Source organism: Alosa alosa, chromosome 13 (genome assembly GCF_017589495.1).
Source record: "Alosa alosa isolate M-15738 ecotype Scorff River chromosome 13, AALO_Geno_1.1, whole genome shotgun sequence".
Lineage (NCBI taxonomy): Eukaryota > Metazoa > Chordata > Actinopteri > Clupeiformes > Clupeidae > Alosa > Alosa alosa.
Genome location: NC_063201.1, coordinates 26,226,877 through 26,244,376, shown reverse-complemented (window position 1 = coordinate 26,244,376; position 17,500 = coordinate 26,226,877). Strand labels below are relative to the sequence as shown.

The window sequence follows — 17,500 nt, the reverse complement described above, 5'->3', positions numbered from 1 at the left end:
TTTGTCAGTGTGTATGATCATTTCAGTGTGTTCTGAACTTGGCAAAAAAACTAGTGATGTTGAACATTCCGCTTAACTCCTCTTGCAGGATTTTTACAAATTATTATTAGGCCTCCACAAACGTTTTGACAAGCACGCTGTCATTGTGCTTTTACTGTAGCAGTCAAGGTGTCAATGTGATTTCAGGTAGACTTTGACAGAAAGAACAACCTTTTCACTCTCTTGCTTTTTCCACATGGTCAGCACCTTAGCTGCCAAATAGCTTCAAGAGAGATAACTGAGCTTCTAGTACATGTGTCGGTCTGGAAAAAATGCTTTCAGGCTAAAACTAATCTTAAAAATAAACTAAATAAACTTTATTGTTCTTAGTGCTACTATTGGTTATTACTTAGTTTATTGCTCTTAGTGCTACCATTGGTTTTTACAGTTTGTTTATCATATTACTGAGAGATCATCTTGATAGAGGACAGCACCCCAGCAGTCCCTGGGCATTGTACAATCTAATCATTCATCTCATGATGCACAGCTCTGTCAGGACATGTTGTCCTCGGACACAATAAGGGTTCACCTTCAAAAAACGATTTATTATGACTCACTTGGCGTGGGCCATATGCAGGGACTTTCAGATGTCCTTGTTTACATATGTCAACACAGACACACACACACAAACACACACTTTATAGATGCCACACACACACACACACACACACACACACACACACACACAGACACACACACACACACACACACACACACACACACATACACCACACACACACATACTGACACAGACACAGGCACTTCACAGACACCACACACACAAACACACATACACATACTGACACACACAGACAGACACACACACACACACACAAACACACACTTCATAGACACCACACACACATATACTGACACACACACACACACACACTGATACAGACACCACACACACACACACACACACACACACACAAACACACCCACACACATACGTGCGCTCCTGGCTGACTTGTCTGACATTGCCTGCAGCGAGGAGGAAGCTATCAGGAGACATGCGAATGCCTCTTCGAATAAATAAGGTTGCCGCTGCCCCACCGGCCAGCCAGCGGATGGATGGCATGTGAATCAGGGAGAACAGGATGGCGGACATCGCAGGAGTAGCCCAGGAACAAAGATAGCGGATGACTGCTTATCGCTCCCTCACATAATACATTTCTGTATATCCCATTGTGATACAGACCAAACAGGCAGGAATGTTTGGAAAGGCACGGCTCCTTGTGTTTGTTTTTACACTACTACTGTGAGCAGAAAACACTGTAGACACATGCACACACACATACAAATACACGAAAGAACGCGTGCGCGCACACACACACACACAAATTCAAAGAAGCACACACACACTCACTCACTCACTTACTCACACACAAACACACAACACACACACACACACACACACACACACACACACACACACACACACACACACACACAAACTATGCATCATAAACTGAATGATTGGGTTGTACACGCATGGTGGTCTGCATTGCTATTAGTGGTAAAGGAGAACCCAGGGTGGAAAGACTGTGTTAATGGCAGAAATAACACACAAGAACAAAAGCCCAATTCAATCTTGATAGCAATAACTGGTGAACACGTAAAACCGGCTCAAAGGATTGCAAACCGCTCGAGGCAGCTCTACCCTTTCCGACCTCTTCCTGTGAACACTTCAACAAGTTTACACAAACATTTACTTAACTTAGGATTCCAGTTAAACGCTGGATTTAATGACTGTCCTCTGTTAAAGGAACAGTGTGCTGAGGTAAAAGCACTGTTTATGCCATCAGCTGTGTTGTCTGCTAAGTGGATGAGTCAGTTAGACAGAATCTCATCTCATCTCATCTCATCCTCACAATGCAGGCCCCCACTGCATCTGCCCACACAGACTGGGAAGAGCCAAAATATTACAATCATAAACAGAAATGGCCATGCTTTGAAGCACTGTTTTTGTATAAAAATACAAAAATAAACATTTAAAAACAAACCTGACACCATTCTCAGAGGGAGTTCTCTACCAAGGCAACATAAATGTATGACAATGTACAATCCAGGATGGTGTGGATAATATAAAGAAGAGGAAATTGAAATGCTCAGTCTGCTGTTCCTGATTGTTTCTGCACTAGCTAGACACAATGAATGGTGCCACACAGCATCATTTACAGACAAGCAGGGATGTAGTGGAGGCTAAACACAAGTAAACGCACAGTTTATCCACCTCTGAAATTTCACAAATAGAGTTTATCCACCTCTTATTAGAGTTTACCCACCTCTCAGAAGAGTTTATTCACCAATTGCAACTTTTAACATTAAAAAAAAAAATCACACTGTATTATCCACATTCACAATTTTGTCACGGCTTTGCCTGGCTCCTCCTCCTGTCTGTGAGCTGCGTCTGTCTCCTGCAGGTGAGCTAGGCGCAGGTGTTTGGAGTCGTGCTAATCACTTCCTGGTCTGGGCCTTTAAAAGCACTTCAGAGGAGACCACCGCCGCTCCGTCTCCCCCGCACCGTTTAGGATTTTGTTTTGCTTATTCACTACACCGCATTACACTGACCGCTTACACTTTTATTTTCCAAATCTAACTCCACTACTGACTTTACTTAACCCATTCTGTTAAATAAAGTCTATTCATTTAATAAATCTAATATATATATATATATCCCTACTCTGCCTTTCGGCCTTCCCCTACTCTGTTGATTGCTTTGAGCCAGGCTTGTAACAATTTGTACACTCATCAACACTCTAGGAACCATTTAATACGACTGGTATTATTATAAACATTGGACAATAACCTCCACCATCATCAAACAGGTTCTGAATGCCTTTTGTAAAAATCCGATTCTGCATGGCGCAGTCCACCTCAACGAGATCACAAAATTCATAGTTTACCCACCTCTTATTTTACCACTACATACCTGCAGACAAGGGACAGTGAGTGGAGTGTAATGTGGGTTCTAATGTGTCCGGACATGAACAGAGGCTATGGCCATAGGCTATGGCCATAGAGATTAGAAATGTGGGTTCTAATGTGTCCGGACATGAACAGAGGCTATGGCCGTAGAGATTAGAAATGTGGGTTCTAATGTGTCCGGACATGAACAGAGGCTATGGCCATAGAGAGCTCTTTCTCCTTCATCAACTTCGCCTAAACGGTGTCATCAGACAGTCCTTCAAAGGGAATTAGCTTGTGTAAAGTTAACTTTGTTTAAGGAAGAGATAATGCATTGTCCACTGGGCATTAATGGATAATAAGTCCGAGACAGGTTAAACCCTGACAGGGAGTAAACAATACATCAATCTGCTTAATATATGGTTACTTGCCAAAACGAGAAGAGAAATTTCACACAATTATGTTAGTACTGCTTTATGGCTTCCGCCGAGAAAGAAATAGTTCACCAAACAAAGACAACTTGAAGTTTAGAGGTGTTGCCTAGCAATGTATTACTCAAGTCTTCCAAACACCATAACCCCACAACAAATCTGCAAAACCATACGCTAATTCTCAGTCTTTGACTCAGTTTTCAATTTCCTAAAACACATTTTGCAAAACACCACACACAATTTTCTACCTAACACACAAAAATCTAACTTCCTGTTTTTCACACACAACCTATCAAAATGCCACACTCGCCACTTATTCACAAACTCAGTCTTCAATGCACAAACACTCATTACTTTACTGAACACCATTTGATCATTGCCTTAGTATTAGGCCTAGTCTATATATAGGCATAGGCCCTTTCAATCTGTCAGAGAATTTCCGATTAAAATGTTCAGAACCAATGCATATGCTTTGAAATGAAAATGAACTGAACTGGGCTACAAAAGCCGACTCCAGAAATGCCTTAGGAATGCACATTGTTTCTGCGGTTGAAAGGGTCTATAGGCCTATATGCCCAACTGCCCTCCCAAACACCCCACACACACACACACACAGTAATATAGTAAGTAATTTGATAGTAGTCAGTAATTACTTTCTTTGGCAAAATCAGCTTTTTCAAAACTCTACATCTGGTGGTCATTGTATTTTGCTTCTTTTTGTCTGACTTCTTATTGGCTGTAAAATACTATATTCACAACAGTAAATTATTTGGGATAAATCACTATTTTTGCTTTCAATATTGCTTGCATGCTTAGTGTATATTTCAACTTCTCTCTGTAGACGTGTGTACATGATGTACATGATGTCATATTATGCCAAAAGTGTTTATTATGTTTGCTTTAGAGATGTGTATATGACATTTAGAATGGTGTGTGTCATTTTGCTGCAGATTTAAGCATTTTGCATTTTGTGAGAGCAATTTTGGGTTCTGTGTGTAGAGCTTTGAAAATGTGTGTAAACAGTTGTAAAAAACTGTAATGACTTGCACTTTCAGTGAAGTACCATTGTGATAAATGAACACGCTACTCATGGAATGATATGGAAGACTTATAGGCACAAAACCAGTGTGGTATGTGGCAGTGGTCATGCTTTGTTTGCAGCAGCCCTTATATAGAATGATCACACCTCCGAACATGGCTGCAGCATTCTGAAGAGTGGTGTAGCAAAGGAACTGAGCGTGGTGCTCTCTATAAAAGCACAACGCTTCCAGTAAACGCTCCCGTCACACTGAAAGTACTGATTCTTTGTGAGAATTACATGCATGGACATAAAGGAGAAGCAGTGCATTTGTGTTCCTATCTGACAACCTTTGATTTATTTGGGTGTGTATTGTGAGTGTGACGGTAGCTCTATCTGTGCAGTGTGTGTGTGTGTGTGTGTGTGTGTGTGTGTGTGTGTGTGTGTGTGTGTGTGTGTGTCTGTCTGTCTGTGTCTGTGTGTTTGAGTGAGTGTGAATTGACTGATAGCATCCACCAGCATCCTTACCTACTGTGTGTGTGTCTGTGTGTGTGTGTGTGTGCATCTGTGTGTGTGTGTTTGAGTGAGTGTGAATTGACTAATAGCATCCACCAGCATCCTTACCTACTGTGTGTGTGTGTGTGTGTGTGTGTGTGTGTGTGTGTGTGTGTGTGTGTGTGTGTGGTGGGGTACTTAATATTCAGCTCTACATAAATATCCCAGAAGTCCTCAATGGCCCTGTTACTCCTTTCAAATGGAACTCTATTGCAAATCTGCAATGATAATAAAGTGTTGCCTCTGATGAAGACCAACTTCCTTGTGCCATCCCTGTGACTGGAATGCAAAAATCTCCCTGGGCCTCTCCGCCACTATCTCCGCACTGCAGTGGCGAAGCAGGTGGAGAGGGAGGGTAGGGGGGCCAGGAGACTTGGGGGGTGTGGAAGGCGAGGGGGTGGGGGGGGGGGTTGCAGCTAAACAGAGTCTTGGGCCCCTACACTTGGTTCCAGGTTGATGGATGGTTCTGATGGGCTGTGATTGGCCCGAGATGGACCTCTGTGGCGGATATAATAACTTTGCAGGGAGGGATAGCGGGTTCAGACAGAATAAATAGCTTATTTAACGGAGGGGGGATATGGAAAACAACTTTGCGCAATCCAATGTGGATTACATACCTGAGGTAAGAGGGGGAGAGGAGAGTGGGGGAAAAAAAAACATTAATGAAAAGAAAACTGCTATTGAGAATGAGGAGGAAGAACTTGAGTGCACGGCTAAATTAGAACATTGTCTCAAATGTGTGCATTCCAGACAAATTATTTTCCCTCACACACAAGACCTTCACTGTCTGTGTTTCTGTGATTAAAGAGCCCAATCATCACACGCTCATCATCATTAAAGATGCTACATGCTTCCAAGACGATACCTGCTACCATGAATTCAAATCGGTGGTGTCTTTTTTTTGTCTACTGGATTTCTTCAGAAATGAACCTGAGTCCCACCGTGGCAGTGGTCGGATGTCTTCGCTCGGTGTGTGAGCGAGCATCGCATGCTTTTTGAAGCTTGGCCACACCACCCCCATCACCACCACCACCACCACCACCACCAACAACCCCACACCATCCAACATCAAAGCCCCCGTGTGTGCCGACAGGGTCCTTTATGTCATCTTGCCTTCCGACTCACCTGCGAGTTAAAGCGAAGCTGGCACACGCCGCACGAGATGTACTTGCGCTTGGGCGAGGGGGCCACCCCAAACGTGTGATGGATCACCGCCTTCTGAACAGGATCCATCTGCAGGGGAGAACAGAAGACAAGACAATCAAATAAAACACAGAGGGAGAGACTAATTATCACGTTAGAACTATCCCTCTCAGTCAACTCGTTTTGTTCCATCCTCCTCTACTGTCGCTTTCGGCACTCTTTGTCTCTCTCGGAATGCTGGGAGCGGAGGAGAGCAACTGCAGCTCTGTGGCGTGCGTTTGTGTTTCAAACGAAATGAGGCTTGGTTCTCAAGAACAAGTGTGAGGCAATCTGGAGAGCATTAAGGCCCTCTGATCCCAAAGCTTTTTACACCCCGGCCCATGCAATCATGACCGGGGCTGGTGGGGCTTGGGGATGGGAGATCATCCTAACGGGGCTGTCAGGAGGCCACCTCCTCAGATCAGTTAGTGACATCCACTCACTCAAAATGATGGCAGGGAGGACGAGAGAGAGGAGGAGGAGGAGGGGGGGGTTAGTCACAAAAGGCCAGTGCATACACACAGTGCATCAATAAAACCAGTACATCGATAAAACCATCTCCATTTTAACCTAAAAGCAACACTTATGAGTTTGTAATGGCACTCCGCCATACGCTGATCAGACATTTGCAATTACACACTGTTATCTACCCTTATTTAGCATTACTTTCACCAAAGGGTGCATCAAAAAATATATTCTAGATTTTTTCATTTCTAAAACAATAACATACATTTGAGTGTTCAATATTTTGGATAACATTCAATATTTTTCACATATTTTAAATATGTATATAACATTACAAATTCATTATTAAAGTATAAAATATTAATGTGGATTTTATGTTGATGTTGTTACACTTAATGCTAAGTAATCAATAAACATTCAAGCTCTGCATAAACTTAATGTGTTTTGTAAAAAAATGTCAACTACTTAGCAGTTCATGTACTGTTATTACACTGTGTAAATATATACATCTAAATGTATATCACGTGTATGACGGCTGATGGTCCAACATGAGAAACCAGAATCAATACACTCCTGTGGCTGTTCCTCTGACTAGAGTCTGCACTAAGAAAAGCTCAACATGAGAGATGTATCGGACCATGTCAACAATATCTGCCATTAACCGTTACAAAACAATGAGAATGCTAAGCTAATAAAACCTGCTACCATGCTCTGATGCCTTTTATGGCTTTTCCGCACAATGCCATTTTTCTTTTTCAGCACTTATAATATGCATTTGTTTCTCCTTTTAACTCACTAGCTTGTAATGTGTTTCTATTTATGTGTATGTGTGCGAGAGAAAGAGAGAGAGAGATAGAGGGGGAGAGAGAGAGAGAAGGAGAGAGTGAGAGAAAGAAGGAGTGTATGCATTTGACTTTAATGACTACATTTTACAATGAAACGCTTAGGGGATCTGCAGCCGTATTGTTGTCTCCAACCCTGTCGCCGTGGTAATCAAAGACACCAAATGGAAGACGCTGGGAAGAGCAAGACATCTCGGCCCTCTGTCAGTGTGTGTCCCCTCCGCCATGCACGCACACACACACTTGCTCTGTTTGATATGTGCATCCATCTGCCTGATAATGCAACTAAAATAAGTGCTCAAACAGCCATCTGTCTGGCTGCCAGGAGGCAGAGAGAGAAATATAAATGAAAATAAATAAATAAATAAATAAATAATGAGTACCTCCTTGCAATAAATAAATAAATGCAAGGAGGTACTCAGCTGTTGTTGAGGACTGTGGACTAAGGCTGGCTCTTCACCCTGAAAAAAAAAGCCTTGAAAAAAATGCCTTGAGCACTTCACTTGAGATTTGGGTGAAAAAATGCCCAGATGAATATTTATTCAGTTAATGTCTGATGCAATTTTTTTATTTTTTTTTATTTTTTTACAAAAATAACACCAGACAAAAAATGACCCTTGATGTGTTTCAAGTTCTCTCTGACTACTCATGTTGAAAACCCAAGAGCACTCCACTGAGATGTGTTCAAAAAAAGACTAGAGGGAATATACATTATTTAGCTAGCTAATACTGTATCTTATCGAGTGGTTACGTTTTTTTTTTTAAAATGACAGCGAAGGAAAAAAGAAGTCTCTTGATGCCTTTCTGTCTTTCTCTCTTCGCTCTAATGTCTTTTCCCACTGGCCTGGTTTCCCAGGCGAACTTGCCCGCGTTCTACCCTTCATTCCCTGCTCGCGTGGTGCAAAGTCTCGAAGAAACCAGTGCTAGTGTGAGGCTGAGCTGTTACACAAATGCATTATGAGGGGCTGCCAACCACTGCTGTGCGGTGACAGCTCTCCCCTCCACAGGCTCTCCTTCCCTCCACTGCCCAGAAGTCGGAGCGGCTTTTTGTCCATGAGGTTTTGCACTGAAACAAGCTTTTATCGAGCAAGCACTGGTGCAAAGCAATCTTCTCAGGCAAATGAATGTCTCTTTATTTCTCAGCAAAGTGACATTTTGCACTGTGAAGAGATGTTTTTCTTATAAGTGTCCCGATACGAATCCCAATTCCCCTTCACATAACACAGCCCTGTCCAAACTGAAACAAGAACACACTGTATCATGTCGGCATCATATTAAAAAGTGGGGGCCCCTCTGCACTGTTGTCATGTATTTAATTTGAAATGAGTAATGTGTGTGTTGGGCACTCCCATCCTTTCTGCTCTCTCCCCACTCCCTATAGTTCCATCACAGCCCCGCAGAATAAATCTCCTGATGGGAAAGTGAGAGGATCCTCCTCTGAGGTGCTGGCAGGCAGGCATATGTGTTAGTCGTCTAACGTGCCTGCACGGCCTGCTGGGATAGGCGGGCTAATCCCTGGAGGACCAGACACTAATGGAGAGTCGAGAGCCCGCACATCTGCGCAGCGAAACGAGGCGATGACCTCTTTCTAGAAATATGCACCGGGAACCTGGCTGGACAGCCACAGCAGAGACACTGTGCCAGGCCAGACTAATGCCCCTGGCGCTCCGCCTGAGGCCTGCGATTCATAACGGAGGATGCAACAGCGAGGTCTTCTGAGGGGCTATTACCAATCAAGTGCCACGTCAGAGAGAGAGAGAGAGACAGAGAGAGAGAGAGAGAGAGAGAGAGAGAGAGAGAGAGAGAGAGAGAGAGAGAGAGAGAGAGAGAGAGAGAGAGAGAGAGAGACTGATTGATTTCTTCTGCTGCATTCTGTTACACATGGCAAAACAGAAAGAACCTTGTTAGAAGACAGTTTGCATAGGGGCGGCCGTGGCCTACTTGTTAGGGCTTTGGACTTGTAACCGGAGGGTTGCCGGTTCAAACCCCGACCAGTAGGCACGGCTGAAGTGCCCTTGAGCAAGGCACCTAACCCCTCACTGCTCCCCGAGCACCGCTGTAGCAGGCAGCTCACTGCTTTGCTGGGATTAGTGTGTGCTTCACCTCACTGTGTGTTCACTGTGTGCTGAGTGTGTTTCACTAATTCATGGATTGGGATAAATGCAGAGACCAAATTTCCCTCACGGGATCAAAAGAGTATATATACTTATACTAGACACAGCAGTTTCACTACACCAAACAAAGGTGTTCCTCTGACAAGTTTTTCCCAGGTGCAGAGCTTCCACACAAGCTGCACAAACATGGATTCATACCAAAATAAAGGCGCCTGCTTCTGGTTTCTCAAGTAGGCTGGCCTGCTTCTCGAGACCATTACAGGCAAATAGACACACCACTGTGCAAGTGCATTCAGCTGTGTTGGCAGTTGAGTGTGTCTCTTAAGCAGCATCCTATAAAGTAAGTTGTGCAACAGCGCCATTGAACGCTAATATGCCTGCCGCTGGCACATAGCTACAGCTCCACTGGTGCGCTTTCCTTTCACGGTCTGTTTCGGTCATCTACAGTAAACTGTACCACTCTATGCGTATTGATGGACAGACAGACAGACAGACAGGGAAAACAGGGACCCCGCAGCTATGTGGAGGTTCAATTAATAAATTAATAAATTAATTTCTTATTAACATTCCCTTCCCTACAACCACACCGTATCATGCAGACAGCACCTACACCCCCCACACACACACACACACACACACACACCCTACCACCGCCCAAACCCTCCTCTTTGCATTATGAGGCTGTCTCTTTTCATCTGTCCCCACTCTCTGGTTTATGCGGATGTGTTTCCTGTCAGGATGCAGCATCCTGTGACCAGCGCAAATAATATGTGCCACTTTGGACAGGAGCGAAGAGGACTGACAGTGGACCGCCTGGCGCGGAGAGTTGGGTACTAGCCTAATAAACAATAAACCCCCCATACACACAAACACACACACACACACACACACACACACACACACACACACACACACACACACACACACACACACACACACACACACAACACATACATGCATACACACACACACACACACACACACACACACACACACACACACACGACACATACACACGCACGCGTGCACACACACACACACACACACACATACACACATACACACACACACACACACACACATACACACACACACACAACACATACACACACACACACACACACACACACACACACACACACACACACACACACACACACACACACACACACACACACACACACACACACACACACACACACACACATACACACACACACACACACACACACACACACACACACACACACATACACATACACACATACACGCTCTGTCTCAACCACAATGATTTCTCTTCTTAACCACCTCATGCTGACACCAGACCAGACAGGAGTGACACTGATGCAGTTGTTCCTTTCACCCACATCAAACCAAACGACAAACTCTTCACACACACTTTACAGCCGCCACACCTGGGGATGCTGGGACACGGCCATGCAGAAACATGCTCCTCCACACTCCCCCCCCCGGCAGACTTACACAACGCATAAAGAATGTGGATATCAAATCTGGCAATCAATTTACATACAATACTTCCCGGTGCTTCACAGCGCAAAATGGCTCGATTGCACAAGCAAATCAGATTACATGCCAATTCCTATTAGAATGGAAATGGTTTGCTATTATTTGTTATGATTTGGACAAAGAAGTCCCACTGTTACATCTGAATTCTTGACTGACTGACCACTACTGACTGGAATAATAGCCGCAGTTCAGTATGGACAGTAGCCTGCAGTCATCTAGCTCCCAGGTATAGTATAAGTAAAGTAAGTATATATACTTTTTTGATCCCGTGAGGGAAATTTAGTCTCTGCATTTTAACCCAATCGGTGAATTAGTGAAACACAAACAGCACACAGTGAACACACAGTGAGGTGAAGCACACACTAATCCCGGCGCAGTGAGCTGCCTGCATCGGCGCTCGGGGAGCAGTGAGAGGTTAGGTGCCTTGCTCAAGGGCACTTCAGCCGCAGCCCACTGGTCCGGGCTCGAACCGGCAACCCTCCGGTTACAAGTCCAGAGTGCTAACCAGTGGACCACGGCTGCCCGACACAATGCTTCAGGTGCTTTGCACAGTGACGTCTAATCCATTGTGCTACGGGAGCTCTGTTGGTGTTGGAGCCAGAGTGGTGCGGGGTAGGGGAGGGGGGAGTGAGTGAGTTAACTGATCAACACCGGTCTGAATCCAGCATTACCGAACGCCTGGCTCACATACCATTAACCAAAGTGGGATAAATGACCTGTCAAAAGCAATCCCAGCCCCTATGCTTTTCCCAATTACCGCCCAGCACGCCCAAGAGTGAATCAGAAACTAGGACAGCTATTGATTGTGAGCAGTGCCCCAAAAAAAAAAAAAAAAAAAAAAAAAGAAAAAAATTTGCAAGTCAAATCCGACTCACGAGGCAGAATGATGAACAATCGGTAGCTGATGAAAAAACATGTTGCGCTGTTTCAAATAGAGTTGGTCGAGGGGTTGGTCAGGCCCTTAAGCCGCCATATCCATGACTCCTCTTTTCATACCAGACTGGGGGCAAAAAAACTCTCTGTTCTTGGCTGGCTCAAGGTAAATCTTCAACATTTCTCAGTTTGTTCCCAACACAGCAGAAATCATTTCATGGGCTTCAGCTTCAAAGGCCTGGCACAACGGCTGCCATATATGGTTGATGTTCTATTCCTTCTTCTTCTAGTTTAACAACCGATCTGGAAACATTTCGAAAAAAAAAAACCTTTTTTATGGATTTGTTGGAGGTATAACCATTTATTTTCAGAGGTACTGATGACTGAGTCTGCTCTCTGCAGCCATTAAGATGCCAGAGCTAATGTACTTGAGGCATTGTTTGGATTGAACCATTGTTGCTTTTCACAGCGGGGCTAAAACAGAGCTAAAGAGAGAAAGAGAGAGAGAGAGAGAGAGAGAGAGAGAGAGAGAGAGAGAGAGAGAGAGAGAAAAGAGAGAGAGAGCGAGAGAGAAAGGGAGCGAGAGAGTGAGAGTGAGAGACTGGCACTTTGGAGGGAGCCCCAGAGCACACAATGACTCACTGGGTGGGGCCGCAGCACAGAGGAAATTCTCCCTGACAGTGACTTGAATAAAAAGCTCATAATATCTCCATTTACTGCACTCCTTTTAGATAATCATTTTTTATTTTTCATAATTTTTCAAGTGGTGTCATAATTTAGTAACCGCAAAAAGTGTTTTACTTTTCTTGGCCTTCTGTTCTGAAGCAGGGATATGGAGACGGTGAGACCAAGTCCAAGTTGTTTATTTGTGTCTATCTGTGCTGGCTGGTATGTTAGCTCTAGGCTCTGACGCTAGCATTATAAGTCCAGTTCAGACGGCAGATTTACCCAACTCTGAGTGTAGAGGGAGAAGACATGGTCTGAGGCAGCATATCGGCAGTGAGATGGGAAGAGGAGGCGGCGTGGGGGTGTGGGGGGGGGGTTCAGATGATGGGTGTAGAATCTACTCTACTGCACTGGCACTATCGAGATGACACAGACCCTCACCTGCCGACTGAACACTCTCCTCCTTGAGTCCACACACACACACACAAACGCACAGACACACACACACACACACACACACACACACACACACACACACACACCCACAAGCACACACACACACGAACACATGCTCTCTCTCTCTCTCTCACACACACACATGAACACATGTTCTCTCTCTCACACACGGACACACACACACACACGCACACACACATGAATACATGCTCTCTCTCTCTCTCTCTCACACACACATGAACACATGTTCTCTCTCTCTCTCACACACACACACACACACACACGCACACACACATGAACACATCCTCTCTCTCTCTCATACACATCCACACACAGAGACAAAGGGCCCATAGTGAATGCAGTGAGCACCCCCGATGCTGTGTGACAGGCAGCTGAAGACCTTTTATCGCAGTGCCAGAGAGAAAGCCTGTCTCTGGCTGTGCCTTGCTGATATGAAACTGTTACATCCTCTCCCCAAACGCCACGATTCCTGCCATGTGGCCTGGCCCAGGTGGGAACACCTGAGGCACAGAGAGCAAGAGAGAGAGAGAGAGAGAGAGAGAGAGAGAGACAGACAGATGGACAGACAGAGAGAGAAAGAGAGGACTGTTGCCAGAGCCAGACCCCAACAATGCAGCTCAGAACTTCAGAAAAAGTAGGATACCAAAAATGACAGACTTAACTTCTATCTCCTAAACTTTGTCAGCATAACCATGATACAACCAAACAAGTGACAGCATTCCATATTTCTCTACAGTTGCTAAAGGGAAGTTCTGTCAAACTGACTTCTGAAACAAAACCGGAGCCTGCTCTCTTCACAGCACCCATCTGCACAGCTTGGACCCACGGGCGGCAGCGGGCGGCACCAGGCGGCACCGGGCGGCCCACACAATGCCACAGCGCTCCCTACTCATCCTCACTCCTGACCACCTCACACCTCGCCACCTTATAATCACCACCACCTGCCCGTCACCCTGCTACCACTACTGCCCACACACAGGGCACAAAAAAAGAAAGGAAAAAACAGGCAACTACACGTTTATCGAATGCAGGATAATGCTCAGGGGAGCTGGGGGGGATGGGGGGAGGTGTTGGACAAACTTTGAGGTAATAGTAGCATTAACTGCATTTTGTAATGATGAGCAATGTTCTCCTTGGCTTAGCTGAGCACAACTCCATGAAAATCTACAACTCCAAAGTCCAATGAATAATTCCAAGAATTCAATGTAGCTTTTGGGAGGCAGATGGAGAGAGAGCGAGTGCTGTAATGGGCTCAGTGGGTTAGGAGATGAGGTCATTTATCTTTTTAAAAATGTTCTTAATGGGTATTGGATACGATTGATCATTTTGTAATGAGAAACCAGAAAAGTGAAAGCACGACACGGCAAATATTATGGACCAAAAAATGAATTGAAAAGAAAAAAAAAAATCAACAGAACAGGAACAAGTGGATTTTGAAGTACATGACATGAACACAAAGGCTTCTCATTCCATAGCACAGTTTGGTACCTGCCCGATCACAAAAGGGATGACAGCTTGAACAGTTTGCAGCACACAGACACACAGGGCCAGATGTACTAACGCTTTTGCGCCCACTTCAGTCGTATTTGTTTCGCAATGTGCGTGTAAAATCATTGCGAGGTATGTACAAACAGGCCGCAATGATGTATGGGAGGATGCAGGGGAAAGTGGGAGTTTAGCGTAAAAAGACGGGAGGGGAAGAGTAAAGAGCACCTAGTTATGAATTCCGCGGTATGTGCAAAGACTGCTCCTGAAAGCGCACGTCTATTCTGTGCCTAAATACTCCCACCTTGTAAAAGCAGGTGTTAATCCAAATTGCAGTTCAATGAGAGAACCTTTCAAAGACAACAGCATCGCTATTTAGAGCACCAGTTTTTGTGGTGAAAGTATTTGTAGCATACTACCAAAAGCAACCTCAACTTTCATTGGTCTTTCGAATGTCTTACTTTCACTTTCACGTCATTCACTTAATATGGAAGATTGGTCAAATCTAGCAAGTAGGAAAAACTTTGGAAGGGGTGAGTGGATAGAGGGACGGGATGTGGCCAAGGTGCTCGCAAAAAGACTCCAGCCGAACCTGAGCCCTGGAGCTGACCATTTGAAATGATGACGTCCTCCCCTTAAAACGCCCAGCCAGCTAATCTCCTGTACCTTTGGGGGTAGACCAACTCTCTCTCTCTCTTCTCTCTCTCTCTCCTCTCTCTCTCTCTCTCTCTCTCTCTCTCTCTACCCCTCCTTCTGCAGCGGCAAACATGCTTTTCATTAGAGGAGCGCAGGTCTCCACAGAGAGACAGAGAGAGAGAGAGAGAGAGAGAGAGAGAGAGAGAGAGAGAGGGGTTGAGACAGAGGAAAAGATGGTGCAGGTGCAAAGAGCCAGCTGTCTCCTGGCAGACGGAGTGCCAGGCCATACATCCGTCAACACCACCCGTCAGCCACTGGCGTCCCAGAGAGTTGGGTTACACATAGTGCGTTCACATAAGCCATTGGCAGGGGTGTTTTCAGTGCGCTTTATTCAGTAAGATTATGATCAATCTGTTCCAAGCCACCCCCCTGCATTGAATGAAATTCCGATCCAAGGCTCTGTATTTCCCAAGGTCAAAACCACGACTGGCATCAATGTGTGTATGTGGGTGTAACCTGCTAAAAGTGATTTATCGGAAATCGCATTCCATATGCTGACACTGAATAATGTCATAATCATCGCGAGGCCATCAGTGGCGGAGAACCTTTTGTATTATTAACAACTGTTTTCAGTGGAAAACAATATTATTGATGGCGCTTAAGCTAGTAGAGGGAAAGGCTGTCTGCCACATTTCTATTTTCTTTTGGAAAAGAAACATTCCTAAACAGAAAATAATACACCAACTATCTCAGGTCCAATGTCTCTATTTTACTAGTAATTTTACATCTGCAGAATTTTGCTGTTTTTAATTAAGCAGAGCAGTAAAAATGCTTATCAACGTCCTGTTGCACAGACTTACTGGCACAAAAACATCCCCATAAAAATCAGTTTAAGCTCCCAAGTATTATCTGTGCATACCAAAAGAGAAAGGCTGCTGGCAAATCTCCAGCTAATAAAACATCATTGGGCCAGTGAGCAAAGGCAGAGAGGAGACAAGGGGGGGTGGGTTGGGTGGCAAAAATCCTCTGTGGCTCCGATCCTGCCGTCCGTTAGTTAAGAAATTGGCAGACGTTCTATTCCAGCAGTCGTCGGCTATTCAGGACCATTTTCATCCTGCACCGATGCTCCATCTTAATTCTAAAGCCCATGTTAACCCTGATTCTTTGTCTTTTAAAACAGTTGGCTTTTTTTAATTCCCAGTCAATTATGGGCTCTGCTGCAGTCTATTCATATTATAAGGCTCACACTATAATGAGGGCTTACAGCCTAAAAATGCAAAATTCAACAGCGGCTCTCACCATCAGCCATTAGATTTGCATAAAGACACACATTCCACCAAGGCTGCCACATTTGTCATAGAGAAATTTACACTTAGCATGCGCCTGCATTTAAAGCAGCTTAGCCAAGCCGATAACGCATACATTATCTCCGTATGCACACTCCCACTGGGCATCAAACCCTCACACTCTATTCCTAAATAGTGCTTTGCTCCGCCAACCAAGTCAACTTGGAAAGCAAAGACGCACGCAAGTGAGCAAACGAATGAAAGAACAGCACAAATGTATATATCATACTTGTGTATGAAGTGAAGCATTAGACTTATTTCCGCCCAAAGCTTTTGAGGCAAATGTCCATTACAGCTGCTGGGAGACTCGGGGGGTGGGGGGTGGGGGTGGGGGGTTGCACGGGTGGGGTGCTTGAGAGAGTGTGGACGGCAGGGCCCCATGTGTCTGTCTCCGTCCTCCACTCCAAAGCAATTTTCCCGCCGAGCCGCACGAGGAGAAATCGATGGCTCACAATGCTGATTGCTCTACAGAGGAAATAGAGTTTGTATTGTTTCTCAAAGACAAATGTAGGCTTTGGGCACGATAAATGGCATTTCAGCTCCAGTGAAAAGCCTTAACTGAAAACTGCTTCAGTCGTTCATTGGGCTCTGTCTGATGCGCAGTGTCACCGGCCCAAGCTCACCCCTCTCTCTCTCTCTCTCTCTCTCTTCCTTTCTCTCTCTCCCTCTCCACCCCTTTCTCTCTTCCTCTCTCTCCCTCTCTCTCTCCCTTTCTCTCTTCCTCTCTCTCCCTCTCTCTCCCTCTCTCTCTCCCTCTCTCTCTCCCTCTCTCTCACACTCGGCCCTCTCCTCTTCTTGCCTCTTTTTTTTTTTTTTCTTTCTCACTTTCTCTGCCACCCACATAGTGACTTGGTGGTGTTGCTAATCGCAAGTTCCCTCTCCCTCTCTTTCTTCTCACCTCTGCACCACATCAGCCTTTCTGCTTCCTCCTTGG

General features: G+C 45.0%; 1 protein-coding gene across 2 annotated transcripts in view; it reads right to left on the bottom strand.

Annotated features, from left to right (window-relative positions):
* Positions 1 to 17,500, bottom strand: part of znf385d (zinc finger protein 385D) — a 41,514-nt gene that overhangs the window by 12,991 nt on the left and 11,023 nt on the right. For both annotated transcript variants that reach the window (XM_048259980.1, XM_048259981.1), the window contains one exon: positions 6,079 to 6,186. In XM_048259980.1, the coding sequence (XP_048115937.1) occupies positions 6,079 to 6,186 (108 nt within the window). The remainder of the gene's footprint in view (positions 1 to 6,078; positions 6,187 to 17,500) is intronic.